This window comes from Centruroides vittatus, unplaced genomic scaffold (genome assembly GCF_030686945.1).
Source record: "Centruroides vittatus isolate TY-2023 unplaced genomic scaffold, ASM3068694v2 contig_1168, whole genome shotgun sequence".
Classification (NCBI taxonomy): Eukaryota; Metazoa; Arthropoda; class Arachnida; order Scorpiones; family Buthidae; genus Centruroides; species Centruroides vittatus.
Window position 1 is genome coordinate 4648107 of NW_027120749.1, and position 17674 is coordinate 4665780.

At 29.0% G+C, this 17674-nt stretch overlaps 1 protein-coding gene across 1 annotated transcript in view; it reads right to left on the minus strand.

The window, feature by feature from the left end:
• The window catches only part of barr (barren), a 44249-nt gene extending 26837 nt beyond the window's left edge, over positions 1 to 17412 (minus strand). The window contains exons 1-7 of the mRNA XM_067279144.1: positions 17261 to 17412; positions 13207 to 13450; positions 6987 to 7077; positions 3958 to 4044; positions 2808 to 2931; positions 2672 to 2733; positions 1128 to 1199 (exon numbers count right to left, since the gene is read on the minus strand). Coding sequence (XP_067135245.1) covers positions 1128 to 1199; positions 2672 to 2733; positions 2808 to 2931; positions 3958 to 4044; positions 6987 to 7077; positions 13207 to 13445 — 675 coding nt within the window. The 5' untranslated portion in view covers positions 13446 to 13450; positions 17261 to 17412. The remainder of the gene's footprint in view (positions 1 to 1127; positions 1200 to 2671; positions 2734 to 2807; positions 2932 to 3957; positions 4045 to 6986; positions 7078 to 13206; positions 13451 to 17260) is intronic.
• Between the last annotated feature and the right edge of the window lie 262 nt (positions 17413 to 17674).

A 17674-nucleotide genomic window follows, 5' to 3' on the forward strand; every position in this document is an offset into this window, starting at 1 on the left:
TTTGCCCCACATCTTAATTAAGCACGTGAAAATGACCAAAAAAGTGAGAAAAGTGAGAAAATGACCTGAAAAGTGAGAAAAGTGAGGATACTTCAGAAAAGTGAGTAAAAGTGAGCGACTCCGAGGCCTGTTATGCTTGTCTGTGGTTCATTTTTACAAACTCAGTATATAACCAAAACAGAAAATTTAAAATATTGATATCTTGCAAACCCTTGTGCATTGGCAAGAGTTACTTATACTACTTATCCAACTAATATGCAGTAAACATTAAAAAATCAAACAATTTGATGAAAGTAATTTAATGGTCCTCTTGTCAGAGCACAACTCATAATAAAAATGAGTTCTGTTAAACAAATTGTTAATTTTTCACAAAATGTTCAAATATGTTTAGATTTATGATAAATCTTCTGTAATAAAATTCTAATTTCTCATTTTTCCAATAATTAAAAATGATAAATTTAAATTTTTACCTTTTTTCTGTTTAATACAATAATAGATTATCTAGAAAGAATTATTTCCATTTTTTAAAAATTAGTTTCAGAATATACAAATTTAATTATGAAACATTTACAAACAGACTATATATATACAGTAGAGCGTCGTTTATCCGAATCAATTGGGGACTGCGGTTGTTCAGATAATTGGTTATCCGAAAAAAATCAGTTATGTATGAAAAAATATATTAACCTATCCGATGTTGAAATTTTTCTCCGTTGCATGTCGCTTCGTGTTGAATTTTCGTCAATTTTAAGCCTAACAAAAATTTTTATAATAATAATCGAGGCTATTGTATCGTTAAAAATTATTTCTTTATTTTGTACAAACAAAATAAATATATTGAAAAATATAAAAACAAAAAAATTATACTCTAGAAGTTAATCTAGTATCAAAAACGTTTGATTCAGCATGACACAGTCTGACTGGAAAGCTTTCGGATAACTGGCGTCTCGGATAAACGACGCTCTACTGTATTCCTATAAAAATGACATATATACCAATAAAAAGTATTTTAAAAATTTGTCAGAATAATTTATTAAATAATAGAATAACATCTTTCTGTAAAACAATTACATAAAATAAGTAAAAGATATTATATATAAATATATAAATAAAATAAATGAACTAACCTGAAATCCTGAATCAAACTTTTTTATATTTAGCAAATTTGGATTTTGTTCAACAGTACTACTTTTCTTCAACTATTTTAAAACAAATTATTTTAAATATTTTTTAAAGAATTAACAGCCATAAAATTAAAGAAGTTTGTTAATTACTTTAATTGATTACTTATTAATAGAAAAAGGAATTTTACTTAAGTCATAAAAATTATTTTTCATTGAAATATATCCATTATTTGAGGGTTCAGGGAAGAGAAAAATTTACTACTACTAAATAGTAAATATTTTCTGAGATAGTTAAAATTCATATAGAATATTTAATCATAAGTGAATATTTTTTGGATTACAAATCAAAATTATAATTTGTTTGAATTAAAAATATAACACAATCTCAACAAATCTTTTAAAGTATCATCACCAGGGTGCAGCTTTCCTCATCTACATTTCACCAGCACTTATTACGTTGTAGATAAAAGCAGAAACAACCCCAAGAAGGTATAATGGCTAATAGAAGACGTCCATACATCACCAGTTCCTATTTTTTAAAAGTGCTTATATTTTTAATTGGATATGTGTTTGTGTTTTTTAAAGGACTGTTTGGCGGCCAGTAGCCTAAAAAGAAAGATCAGTCGCCAAAAGTGTAATGTCTGGAACACAAAGTTAATAAATGGTGGTTCCTCTTTTGGGAAGGAGTTTGTCTTTTAAAAAAATTAATCATAATTATCACCATCGGACAAAGATTTACCACAATCTCAACAACTAATAGATTACTACATCTATGTCCCCTGATTTTGATTGATTTTGATAGAAAGGCAGTGTTTTTTTATAATGGAATCCTTCAAACTGTTTCATTCTACGGGCCATAATGAGCAAATTATCAAAGTTTAAAAATTAAGGTATCCATCTGCATAGTCTGCTGCCATTGGCTAGTTTGTAGAGATTCTGCCCTATCTCAGACAACTTTTTTAAATTATGTTACAATTGTAAAATTTTTTTATTCTCAAGTGATAAATATTTATAAATAAATGCATGTCTGATGTATTTTTCTGCTTGAAAGTTTGTTAATAGCAGATGATGTTTTAGGATTTAGAAAATAAAAAAAAAATCAAACACGAGAGGGGTTTTCATGATTCACTCTATTCTGTTTACTCCACAGACATGAAGCCGAGACAACCACAGACACTTCACTCTCATAAAATCTGACGATTACCTGGAGCGCTTAGTCACAACAGCCAAGGAGTCAAGACTTTTAGCTTGCCAGCATACATTAATGGCTAAACAGAAAAATTGAGGATGGTATGATGCCACACCATCTGGTGATCTTGTGTGAATGTGAATATTTATACCTATTCACTAGATGGGTCTAGGTAACTATAATAAGCAGACTACTATTTTATTATTTTTATTGTTTTTGAAGAAAATAAAATTTAGTTTAAAATCAGAACAAAATGTAAAAAAAAAAAAAAAAAAAAAAAAAAAAAAAAAAAAAAAAAAAAAAATCAATGTTTTATATTCTTCATATTTTTAAACTTCAGGAATTTAATATAACTTGCCTTTTTTTTTTTCTTATCAGTTTTGCCATGTTCTTCCCCATTTTCTACATTTTCAACTTGTTCTATGTTAAAAATTTGTGAATAAATTATTCAATTAATATTAAAACATAAATAAATTAATATATTAAAATCATACCATTATTCTTTCTATTATCTTCAACAATCCCCAAACCACTAGCAATTTTGAAAGTATTGGCATAGACACAATCCACACGAGAAGCATAAATTTTAGTTCCGGCATCAAGAGTGCAACTTGCAATCTTAAATAAAAAAAGTTAAAATTTTTTATTTAGAGTTTTTGCAATATATTTTGTATGTGAATAATTTTTTCTCTAAAATTTAAAATACTATATAGAACATTTTACAATAAAGAAGAAATAAAAATTTTTAAAAGCAAATTTTAAAAAAGTTTGAAATTTTCTCTTAAAGGAATCAAATTTCTGCAAGTGTTCAGAAATATACTTTCTTATTTAAACTTTTAGTTTTATTTTATAGTGTGTACTCTTAGATTTCTATATAAAATACATATTCCTATATTAAAAATAGCACAAAATCTAAATATAGGCAGTGAATACAACAAAATAATTTTATTCAAAAAAAAATTAATGTTTAGAAGTATATTTTTTTATAGTCGATTAAAAATGGCTGAAGTGTATTTACATATTAAAACTACATATGAAGACAATTTTTGTTTCTTCAAAGTCCAGCATTCACAATCACCAGGAAAAAAGTCCAGCATTCACAATCACCAGGAAAAAAGTCCAGCATTCACAATAGTTTTAAATATTAAAAACATCCACTGGCTATGATATCAAGAATTAAAATAAATGACAAAACAAAGAATTTAATTCTTGACATTGATGTTTTTAACTGTTTTGCATATTTTACAAAGGCATAACCTCTATAAAAACTCATCTCTGTAAATTAAAACTTTTTTTGTTCCTGGTGACTGAGTGACAGATTTATGAAGACAATTTTTGTTTCTTCAATATAGTTTTAAGTATATTTTTGTCTTATTACAAAAGATGTGTCCCTTATATATAGCAAATTTCAAGTTATGCCTGTCATTCAAGATTAGTAATAAATAGTTCAATACATTGACTGTTTCTTGAAATATATAAGATGTATTAAAAATATTGATCTTTTAATTTTAGTTATATATATATCTACATTTAGAATTATATTTATATACTTTAAAGAATTTATAATAGTAAATTGATTGAATTCTACTAAATTGTTATAGAAGATTAAAAAATTAAAAACCTATATTATCAAGAAATAATTACCTGAAAGTTTGTTTCACCATCTTTATTTAATATTTCAGGCATATAATCAATAAGATGAAGTCCAAATGCATTCTTAACGTTTATTTTCTAAAAAGATATCATTTATATTTTTGTACAAGATATTTATATTAATTTCAAATAAATATATTGAAATTATATTTAATCCAAAAATTTTAAAAATATCATACTAATACTAAAACTCATATTATAAAAATAAAATAAGCCAAAAAAATTAAAGTTTAAATTATAAACAAAAAATTATTCCCAATTAAGATTTACTAAAATATTACAAATACAGATATATTTGATAGATATAGATATATTAGATAGATAGATATAGATATATTTGTAAATTTTTAAAAATATTTTATTTATAATTCAAATTTGCTTTATCAATTTGCAATATAAAATATTTCTAAAAGAATATAGATTCATTAATAATCTCAAAACCATTTTCCAAAGTCCAAAATGTAGTCTTCAGCAAAAAACTCAGAAAATAGGAAGATATTTTACATTAGTTTTGTGATACACTTAAGTTATAGTTATATATATTCATACAAGCATTGAGAAATTTATAATATTTAATGACTGCAGACATATTTCTACATTAATTTCACATATCTAAAAATCTGTCTAATCTCTAAAAATGTAAGTGTTGTAAGTTGGGAAACATTTAAATATAACTAACATTATTCTTAATGATCTCAAACTTTCAATTGGAGGGTTATTGGAGATGTATCAAATTGTATTGGAGCATCAAAATAATGGAGATCACATTTTATTAGTGAAACACAGATCAGACACAGACTCTCTTCAGCCACTTTTATATAAAAATTAATACTTGCATTATTTTAACATTATTATTAAATTTACATTGGATATACATTGCTAACTGTCCCTTTAGCCATCTGGTTAAAATTCTTCTATATAATCTATAAGTACAGACAATTCCTTATGTTACCCTGTATTAAACAGGTCAGTAACTATGTATGAGGAGTTGTCTGTAGATATAGGACCAAAATACATTCCACTAATAAAATTGGTTTTTAAAGATGTGATCTCCATTATTTTGATGCTCAAATACAACTTGATAAGTCTCCACTAACTCCCCCAATTGGAAGCTTAAGATAATTAAATAATTTATTGAAGGCAAGAAGATTACAATTAAATTCTGGTAACTAACATTGTTTCTTAAATGATATTGTATTTGTGTTAATGTATACAATTTTATATTAGCCCTTGATTTTCAGACAATATGTTCCTAAAAATATGTATAAAAATTGAACAATTGGGTTGAATGTTGTAAAGGATATCTATTCTCAACGTTATACAGTGGGTGATCGGTTAATGAACAGTTTGGTTAATGAACAAATCAGATAACGAACACTTTCGCAAAAGATTTTTATGTTCGAACAACAAACATCTCACAGAACAAAAACACAAGAAGAAGTGACGTAAAATAATGAATACTGATTGGTCTTCCCTTGTCATCAGGCAACAAGTCAAAACTTTTCGGAGCACGGGAGACGTCAACATCGGTGCTCAACCCGGTACATACTGATAGGATAGTATTCCTCCAAACTTTGAAACTCTCCCTTGTAATTCCAGCCTTTTATTTCTCTGACAAAAACAATTTTTTTTTATAGCATTCGTGAGACTGTTGGGTTTTGTTGTCTGTTTTTATTTACAAAAGGTGAGAGTATAATAGCAAAGGTAGAGAGTGGGCAGAAAATGTCTGATGTTGCTAGACAGTATGGCTTGAACAGGTCTACAGTAGGCCACAGTTCAATCTTTCTAAGAAAGATACTGTATTATCAAGAAGACTCAAGCAGCTTAAGGAGTAACAAAAATCACATCTGAGAAATAAAGAACATCGAAGAGCTCATAATGGAACATGAAACGAGTCTGATGACAGAAGAATGTCAAGAACTCTTGAATGAAGAACACCAAGAAACTCGGCGAGATATGTTTTCTTCTGAAAAAGAGGATTAATGCCGATATCTGCTATTAAACAGAAGTGGGAGGATGTCAGAACAACGGTCTTAGAATGGCATCCAAACCGGTTGAGGTTAATAGGCTTGGAGATCTCTATAATTACAATACTATTAATTACTTCTGAAAAATCCTGAAGAAGAGAGAAAAGCAATCAACATTGGACAGATTATTTAAGGTCTCAAAAACAGAAAAACAACATGTCTAATAAAAATGCAAGACTGTGTATATATGTATTTTTATTATTACTACATATAAATAAATGTAGTAAGAAAGTATATATTTTTTATTTTTTGGGGTCTCCAGAACAAATTAATCAAATTCCCATAAAAACCTATGGTAAATCAATAATTGGTTAATGAACAATTTAGATAGTGAACAAAGTCTTGGAACGGATTATGTTCGTTAACCGATCGCCCACTGTATAATTTATTATTTTTCATTATAATTTTTTATTTTTATTTAAATTGTTAAAACCACAGAAAATATACAATAGAAATTAATAACATAAACAACACAATTCAGTTAGTACTGCCAAATAAACTGCTAGATTATTTATTGGAGTACATTAAGGTTAATTTAATAATTACATATTGCTTTATATCTAATTATTAAATTAACCTTAAAGTAGTCCAATAAATAATTTAGAAATCATTTGGCAATAATTAAAATGTTGATAAATAATTATGATGCTACTGAAACCAAAACAAATATTGCAAGCAATTTATCTTCACAGTGATTGTTATAATAAATGTGATTTTATAATCACATTTATCATCAATACAGAAACAGAATTATCAAAAATAAAAAATTTTGAAAATCTTATCTTTGAATAAATTTTATGTAGTGAAAAACATAGCTGCTGATATAATAATCATTTTACTCCATTCAAACTTTTTAAGAATATAATAATTAATTGCATTGTTAAGTAAATTTAATTTTATATTTACAATCCATAAAAAATACACATTATAAAATGTAATAATAATTTTAATTAAAAATTAATTTATTATTATTCAATCAAATTAACAACTTACATTTTCTGTAAACAATTTCATGCAATTGGCATAATGTTCAGCCAATTGAGCATTTGTTAAACCTGAACTGTTGATTGCTATAGATTTTCTTCTGTTAAAAAATTCAAAATATCAAAATTAGTTTATGAGAATTTTATATTTATTTTTTCTAAAATTCAATAAAACTCAAATATTTACAATTAATATCTTAATCATTTTTATGTAATTTTTTTCAAATTTCCTCATTTTTAATAAACTATATTAAATTTTATGGAAAGCTCTATTTGCAAAGCAATCTAATATTAGTGTTTCATGTGAAGTCAAATCTTGATTTATGACCTACTATCTTATGATGGTCAAAACTAATATTAAATAACTTAATTTTAAACCCCAGCAATCAACTGTACTTTCTAATGGCACAGAACAGGAATTAAATGTAATACTGTAAGTTGGACAATTAACACACATTATATAAATTGGTAAATTTATTTATGTTAAACTATAGTTCAGGTTTACATTATTGGCACTTAAACATAAAAATAAAATTAACTTTCTGCAGAGCTCTTGGATCCAAAATCGTTCCAGTTTAAATTTTTATAATTAGGATAACATGAATTATTATTACATTGAATAAATAAAAATTAATATTTTATTATTAACTTTTTTTAATAAAATAAAAATAAAAATAAAATCAATTTCTACAAAAATTACATTATTCTCTCAGTATGAGTTTTGATTCCTTTAAACCTGGTTGACTACTTTCATGTTTCTGAAATGTAACATCCATGTAGGCATACTGTGCTACAATATGCCTACATGGATGTTACATTTCAGAAACATGGATGTTACATAAGCTTATTCTATATATAATATAGTTTTATATTGTATTATATATTGTGCAGCTTTGAAAACTGTATCACACAATATTACCAACTGTATTTTTTGTGTTTCACTTCTTATGGAATCATAGAATAGACAGTACAGATAGGCCCCAATTTTGTCATAAGTTGGATCCTATCTGCGGATCTGTACACATTCTCCTATCTGAGCTTATCATTTTCCATTTACTGTATTTACTTGCATATAAGACGATCTTGCATATAGGACAAGATGCGACTTTAAAGATCAAAATAAAGAAAATTAGACTTTTTAACAATTCTAATTTTATTTTGTTTAATCACAAATAAAATATTATCAAATGCACATATTAAGGCAAACAATCATGTTTGCCTTAATACGTAAGTGTAAAACAAAACCAAAACATTGAAATGCACATGACCGCAAAAAGTTTATTTTTAATGATTCAGAATGTGCTAATATTCATTAATAAATAACAATTTAACAAATATGAAATAACTACATTTATAATCATTGCTAAATGACCAGTATATCATTAATGATTTTATAAATAATGAGGAACTATTTTCTGTGGATGAATGAGATGCAACACAGTTTCTAATTGATGGACATAGATTTAAACCAATAAACAAAGGGGGATATGTCTTAGTTTGTTTACAGCAGTGGCGTGCCGTCATTGGAAGCGATGGAAGCGCCGATTCCACCTTCCAATGACCTTCCCTTGTATTTTATAAAATATAAATTTTCATATTTTAACGTACTTTGAATTAATTAAAATTAATATTTTATTATAACTGCATTATGTATCCTTTACAAATTTCTATACTACATGTGAAAAAAAACGATAAGATTGCTATTGCATATTCGAATAATTCGGTGGCGGAAGGAATGTCGAAACCGGGTCAGTCTCCAATCAGCCAGATTATATAGGCATTAGCACATGCGGTTTACAGTGCACCAACCTCACCCGGCTAAACCGGGTAAGCGACACACTCGTAAAGAGTACAGCTTTATATCCCGGAGCGGTTGTGGGCTGTTAGCCACCTGCCTGTCAACTTCCAAGCAGCCAGATTATAGGCATTGGCGCATGCGCTTTACAGAGCACCAACGTCACCCGGTTTAGCTGGTGGATGCTTCACACATAAAGCTTCTAACTTTATATCCCGGACCGGTTGTGGGCTGTTTAGCCGCCTGCCTGCTAGATATTCGGCCGCTCTCGCCCGATTACGTGAATCACGAGTAGACTAGATCAATGGCGGGCAACCCCGGCCCGCGGGCCAGCTACGGCTCGCGAAAAGTTTCTATCCGGCCCGCGAGATCTTTAATAGATTATTAAATTGCAAAAATAACTAATTAATAGTTATTTTTCCAATTCTTTGTAATTTTCGAAAACGATAAGAGAAATAAATGTAGTAATTAACTGGAATTTACTGGCATGTTTTTATGATAGTTCTGTATAGTTGACGGGAGTTTTAAAAAAATCCATTAAAATATTTGATACATTTATTCCGCGTTTATTCCGCTCTCCCATCTTATATTACTTACGGATTTCGATGTTAAACCGGTGATATTACGATTTAGTATGTCGCATCTGTAAGGGAATGCAGAAAAAACGTGTACAATTCTAGTACAGTGATAAAAAATTAACTGTTAGTTTGGCTGCATCATTTACAACCAAATTTAATGAATGAGACGTACAATGGTACAAAAAAAGCTTTAGAATTTATTTTCCTTAAATTTACGATTTATGTATCGGTTGTCATAAAAATTTCTTTCCACTTCTTTCCCGAGACTACAGATATTCGAGTACAAAGTAACCGGTTTCGACTTATTTCTATTTAAGAAGTAGTTAAATAATTAAGCGATTAGGGAATTAGAAACATAAATAAAACCCCGATGAAAGAGCCGAAATTTTACTTAAACAGAAGCTTAACCGAACCAATCTCTTGCCGAGTACAGCGGGGTCTGTTCACTTCGTAATATTAGATGTAATAAAGACAGAAATTTCTCCAGTTCAATGAGAGTGACCGAAAAGTTGTAAATTTTGGAAATTTCCGCGAACACTCGATCCTAAAACGAATTAGTTAGAAAACGAACGACGGACAATCTGTTAAGTTTAACATATTTACATTTTTATAGCTATGGCGAGAAACGTTTAAAGTCTACAACAACCCCGTCGCGTCCTTTGATATATACTAGTGACGCGACAAAAGAGGCATTTGACATTGACCAGTATCGGCACCCTCGGGATTTTGCACGCCCAGACCTACCTGGACCGTCTCTGATTCCATTCATTAGCCACTCGTAGGGAGCTACAGTATTTTACTAAGTGGATTGTTTTAAGATTTAAAAAGTACAGAATATTTTGTTATTTTTATGTACGTTTCTTCACAAAGTTATATTTAATTATAAGTTTCATTAAAAGTATATTCGTACAATTGAAGAATTTTTTGTACTAGGTATGTATATTCGTCACACATTTTGTTTTACCAAGTAAGTTTTTCTGATAATTTTAATTTTAGCCCTTATATCGTGGTTAGTGATTCAAAAATTTATTTTAAAAAAGTTTTGGCTCGAGACCGTATAATGGAAAAGAAAACATTATTAAAAGAGAAAGACCAATGCCTAAAGTAAATATAAATACGTCGACAAAAAATTTCTACATTTTGACGATAACATTTATGACGATTGTTTCGTAAAATTGAAGCAATTTGGAAATCAAAGAGGAATAGAATTTAACATTGGTAGACAATATAAAATAAATATTGAAAATTATAACGAGATAATTACGATTAATAGATATATCTAAATTAATAGATGTTTTATGTTTTTTCTCAAAGCGAGAATTGGCATTTAGAGGGCATAGGAAATTTATTGAATCTAATAACGGAGGTAATTATATTGAACTTTCTTATTTATTAAGTACGTCGTATAATCTATTAAAAATACATTTAAAGAAGTATACGGTTTTTACTGGCTTATCGAACAAACGAATACGAACGGGCCCTGACGCGCAATTAATTGATTGCCCCTGTAAGTCGGCTTCTTACAGAAACACAGCTTCCCTATCATCAAATGTCACGGCATGCCACTGGTTTACAGTAGGTGCCAACTTATGATAAACAGATCATAGACTAGTATTTGATAAGCCAGAAATAGTGACCGATCATTACTTTCCTCAAAGCTATTTTCGGACTGTCTCTTTGAAAGCGACATTCACCTTGACCTCAATAGCACCATGCTATAATGGCAGCATAAACTATACATGTTTCACAGAAATTATTGCAAAAAAGCAAAGAATCCTTTGCTTGCACATATAGGACAACATAGGTTTTTGAAACAGTGAAAAATGAATAAAAACCTTGAGTAAATAACTTATTCTAAGTTATGTGTAAAGAATCTAGATAAACTGTATCTGACATTTTTTCAATGTATATAAATGTTTCTGTACCTTTTTTAACTTGTATAAAAGATATCATAAACGTTATTGATGAATTTAACCTTATCTTTAAATATTTTTATCATCTTAAAAATTTGGGATTTTTAAATTATTTTGAAACAGATTTGGTTTAACTTTGGATATTCATAACTCAGTCTCCTGATAATGGAAAAAGTATATTCCAAAATACTTCTGCATTAGCAGTAAAATTAGTTTTTAAGTCTATGTTTTAATATTTTCATTAATAAATGGGCCAAGTAACAATACTTATATTTGTTTAATTTTGGAATAAATTACAAAGTACAAATTTTTCTAATAAAGTATAGGATAACTATTTCAACCACTTACAAGTTTATCTTTCAAAACTTTGTTTTATATATAATTTACCCAAATCAACCATTTAATAGTATCAATGTTCTGTAGCACAGGCTAGAAAATTTGTCATACAATCAAAAAATACCACTAAAAAAATTTAATTTTTAATAGTATGTACCTATCAAATTTAATTTAGATATCAATACATGAATTAAATGAAATATTTCAATTTTGATTGTCAGATTTTATAACTAACAAGTCGAAAGGCCCAATGCAGGCATCAGGGCATACTAAATTACAAATAAAAATAATAATATACTGATTATTATACTGTAAAAATATAAAATAAATATAAAATAATTTATATTATTAATTTAAATAAAAGCTAGGGATGCCCCTAGTGGCCATTTTTGGCATACCATAACAGAAAAAAAATGCCCATTTTTTCAGCTTTATATAGTAGATATAGGGTAGATGTACCAGTTTTGGCCAGTGTAGTACCAGTTCTGACCAGAAAACAAATTTAACTTAAAAATATAATCACAAATGAAACAAACTTTTATTGTTAACTGTGTGAACAGTTAACAATAAAAGTTTGTTTTATTGGACAGATTTGAATATGTGGTGATTATATTTTTAAGTTAAATTTGTTTTCTGGCCAGAACTGGTACGCTGGCCAAAACTGGTACATCTACCCTACATTTGATATAGTGTCCATATCCTGTTTTTTAATAGCAAATATTTCATTAAGAAAATTAAAATAAAATGGGTATTGTAGATACCAGATTTAATTAAATGTGACTCTGGTTTACAAGACTCAATATATAAAAATTTGATATAATTAAATACTTTATTTTATTCCTTTCCCTATTTATGAGACAAAATATTCTAATCATGAGTACAACAAAATTGAAATTCCTTGCATTGATTAGGTAGTTAATAGGTTCCAGTCTCCATTTTCTTTATTTTCTAGGGATTTGACATTTGTTTTCTAATGTGATTGTGCACTTTATAATGTAGAGATAGGGTAAAATTCTTTTTTAATTAAAAAAATTACAATCACAGATAAGAGCTTACTAAACCCTAATTTGCTTGTTTTCTGCCTGTTTATCATCTTTTATTTTATCACTAAATAGTACCACTTATACTGTACATTTGCTTATCTCATTTTATAACATTGAATAACCTAACAAAATAAAATAATTAAGATGAAACTGTTTATTTATATAAAATTAATATAAATCAAATAAACTGATTGTTAATAAATGGGTGTTTTGTAGTACTTAATAATATTTGGGAAACATTGGCAGGGTGACTGGATTAATATGAAAATGACATTCAAATTTTTATCATAGAGAAATAATAGATAAGCTTATCCCTATTTATGAGAGGTTTCTGGTGATGAGATATACTCATAAATCAAGCTTACACTGCAATTCTCAATTACAAACTTAAATATTTTTGTTGTTCTTGTCTATTTATAGGATATACCAAATTAATAAATATACTAATAAATTATTTTATTATAAAGTGCAAAAAAAAAAAAAAACATGAATAATCATTTATTATATGGATTAAAAATTGTTTCTATTATATTTTATGACATTTTAAAAATAAAAATTAATTTACTTTTCTGCAGGAGTTAAGGGACTATTAGTAATATCTCTCTGTAACTGTTCAATTTTTTCTTTTCGTCTTTGTCTCCTTTCCAATTCATCATCATTTTGTGGCACATCAGAATATCTAGGAGATGCTTGAAGCTCACTCTTAGAAAGATTTCTTTTATGAATGAGAATTCTTCCTGCAACAGTAGGTTTAGTGAGACTATGACGCAATGTATTAGTTGATGCCTCTTCATTAAACAACATTATTTCTTTAAAAGACAAATGAAAAATTATAAAAACTATTTGTTAAAATATTAATAATACTTAATAAAAAGAATCTTAAAAATACATAAATCAATTAACAAAAACTATTAATTAATGTTTAAAATTAATTTTAAAACAATAATCTACAAAATCACAAACAAAATTTATGTTTTTAAAGAGATATTTATAAGTTTAGAAATTAGAAACAAAAAACTGATGCATTGATTTTTATCTCTCCAATTTGTGTTGTCCATTGCAGTCAATGAAGTTACCAACCATTTGCAGATAGCCATAGCTCAGCATATTCAATAATGCACAATGTGTTTAACTATAGAAATCAGGTTATATGTGAGCGAGGGTCATAAAGTATACATACAGTATCAATGAAATTGATATATATATATATTTGTATATTTTAGAAATCGCAGGATGCAAAGAACAGTTACTCATAGATTCAGTCATTATACAGCAAGCACACAAACAACACAGAAACATACACATGGCATATATATACTACAGAAAAGCATTCGACAGCATTCCACACAGTTGGCTACCATATATTATCAGATAGTGGATCTTTAAGTTGTGTTCGTTCTTGTTCTACAGAATCCAGGATTCTGTAGAACAAGAACGAACACAACTTAAAGATCCACTATCTGATAATAGTACTCTAGAAAAATTTATAAGTGAAGTAGAAAAATTTGTAGAGGGGGTAATCAGGAAATCATTGTTGGGACAAACAGCTCTGGATCAGAAATGGAAAGAATTGATGGACACTCAGGACTGCGAATCTCGCAAATTGTTGATCTCTGTAGCCCGTTGTTATCCTATTAAAAATAGATATCCTGATATTATGGCTACTACATATTCTACACATGTACAAAATACACCCATCAGTCATTAAATTCTTCCAAAACACTATGCAGCACTGAAGAACAACACTACATCTCAGGGTTCATAACATACAAACAAACCAAATATTTATTAGGCGAGGAATTTTTCAAGGAGATTCCATGAATCCTCTCTGGTTCTGCCTAACCTTGAACCCATTATCCAGCATGTTAAACAACACACAATATGGCTACAATATCAGACATGAAAAAACAACACAGTTTACACTGTCACATCTCATGTACACAGACAGCATAAAACTTTATGCATCCACACAAAAACAACTCCTACAAATCACACATTCATACACCAAGGACATACAAATGGAGTTTGGCCTAGATAAATGCAAAACATTTCACATTGAAAAAGGAATACTGAAGAAAGAAGATTTTGCACTTGGAAATGGAGACGTTATTGAATTTATGGAAGAGGGCGAGTTCTACAAGTATTTAGGATTCCAACAGGCCAAACTAACAGAACATACACAAATAAAGCAAAGATTAACTAAAGAATACCAAAGTAGGTTAAATGCTATTCTCAGAACAGAGTTAAATGCAAAACATACAGTTAAAGCAATAAACACATATATCATCCCAGTATTCACATATTCATATGGAGTTATACTCATACAGATCTTGAGCAACTCCAAAGGAAAACAAGAACAACACTTACTAAGCATAAACAACATCATCCTAAATCTGTCATAGAAAGATTAACCCTTCCATGTAAAGATGGCAGACGTGACCTTCACTACAAACAAACACAGTCACTGCGAGAGTTTTTCTACAAAAAACATCACAGTTACATAAAGCAGTAACTCTAGCAGATTCAAACAACACACCATTAAATTTACAATCACATCATATGGACACAACACAACATATAAAAAGCATAAACACCAATCATGGGCTCAAAAGGCACTCCATGGCAGGCATCCTTATGATCTGGCCCAGGATTTTGTTGACAAAACTGCATCAAATAGCTGGTTAGCTCGGGGATGTTTCTTTGGGGAGACGAAGGATTTATGATTGCCATACAGGATCAGGTCATAAATACTAAAAACTACAGAAAACATACTCAAAGATACAACACTCACAAATGACACATGCAGAAAATGTCACATCATGCCAGAAACTATACAACACATCACTTCCGGATGCAAGCTCTTGGCACAGACAGATTATTTACACATACATAATCAAGTAACAAATATAATACACTAGGAGTTTGCAAACAAACACAAATTAATTATTAGACATCCATAAACCATACTACAAATACATTTACATTCCACAGACAATATTAAAAAACAACACTCACAAAATGTACAACAACAGAGCCATAATCACAGATAAAACAATTTACCACAACAGACCAGACAATCACACTCAATCACACTCAATTTACCACAACAGACCAGACAAACACAATAAAATCACATACATTATAGACATATCCATTCCAAACACTCAATATACAAAACACATTCACTGAAAAAATTAGCAAGTACACATAACTCACCCAGGAAATAAAGCATCTATGGAAGATGGATAGGGTGCTTATTGTACCTGTTGTTCTCTCCTCTACAGGTGTGATACCAGACACACTATACAAAAGCCTGGAAACATTATAATTGAATAGAAACACATACATCACACTACAGAAGGCCACTATATTGAATACATGCCATATTGTTAGGAAATTCCTGAATACAGACACAAACACACTTATTTAATTTCAGTTTTGTTTTGGTTGCTATGATGTGACTCATGGTCCAGCATAGTACACAGCCACTGGTGTCAACCAAGAATAACTCCTAAACCCAACATAATAATAATAAGCGCAGAGCCCAAATGGTTAGGAGTTGAAAGTTGAAATTTGGTACACAGAGTATGTCATGAGAATGTACACTAAGAAGAGATTTTTGGAAATTCCCCCACAGGGAGAGGTAGTGTTGCCACCTTTACAAAATCGCTGACCTGGACAGCAAGTCAGGTTTGTTCGAACAGAAGTTCCTGATGCATGCACAATGTCCTTTCACAATGCAAAGAATAACGTGCATGCTGATTCTAAATCAGTTACAGTTAGAGACTAGGGACTTGTGTAGGAGTAACATACAAGCAATAAAAAAAAATAAAAAAGAAAAGAAAAAGGTGGAGAGGCAGGTTGAGCATCACACGTCGGCATAAACAGAGTAACATGGCGAAATGGAGAATGAGTGTCAGTGAGTCTGAGACCTTTCGTTGTTCAAATTGTGTAAATTTATAACAATATTTGCAAAAACTTTGTTTCATCGTAATTTCACAATTTCTATGAAATTCCCGGACAAAATTAATAGTTCACCCGAACAGTGAGTCAATTCCCGGACTGTCCGGGTGAAAACTGGATGGGTGATAACACTAGGGAGAGGGTTAATAAATATTTTAATCATTTCCACCTTTTGGGTAACCCAAAAACAATAAATCCAAAATAAACGAATTCGGGGTAATTGTCTATAAGTATTGAATGGGGCAAGTTTTTTTAAATTTTAAAATTAACCTTTTATTCAAGTAATGTTATCATCATATAAGTTAATTCTCGTTTATAACGAAAAATCGGCTATAATGTAATAATCTTAATCTTCGCTATTGTTACTTTTTGCCCGAGCAACGCTGGGCTCATCTGCTAGTTAATTAATAAGACAGAAACCAAATGACAATGATGGAAAGTTTAAAGCCTAATAAGTGACATATAAATATAAATAAGAATTAATGAATGAATACAAAAAAATGAAATGTAGGACTGATTAAACCACGATTAAACCAAATTTATTTGGTTAAAATCATTAAATTTTTCATACTTTAAGATAATTTCTGTTATTAAAGCTAAAATATACAATTCCTAAGCCTAACAGGCTTATATTATAAATAGCAAATAAAACTCACAGATACGTCAATCGACTGTTTCACTTATCCCAAATACGATTATATTAGCTGTCACGTAGAATAAAGTACTTAAATCGAACGCATTAAACTTTAATTTACAAATATTAAAATCGTACGTTCGATTTTGGCGGCTGTCTGTTGTTTACTTTTAATTCGGCTATCGAACGCTAGGGGATTCAAATCAATTTTTCGAATATAAAAAGTGTGAAAAGTTTTTTCTTATCGTTTAAATTTCGTTTACCATTATTATAAATAAGATTTTGTGAAAAAAAGTCTAAATAAACTTATTAAAAATATTACGCAATATTTTCGTATGTGAATGCGAAGTAGCGCGTGGTTTAAAATGATTTTTCAATGTGATTAGTTTGGTAAAAATTGTATAATTTCAACATGGATAAAAGTCCACATTTAGCG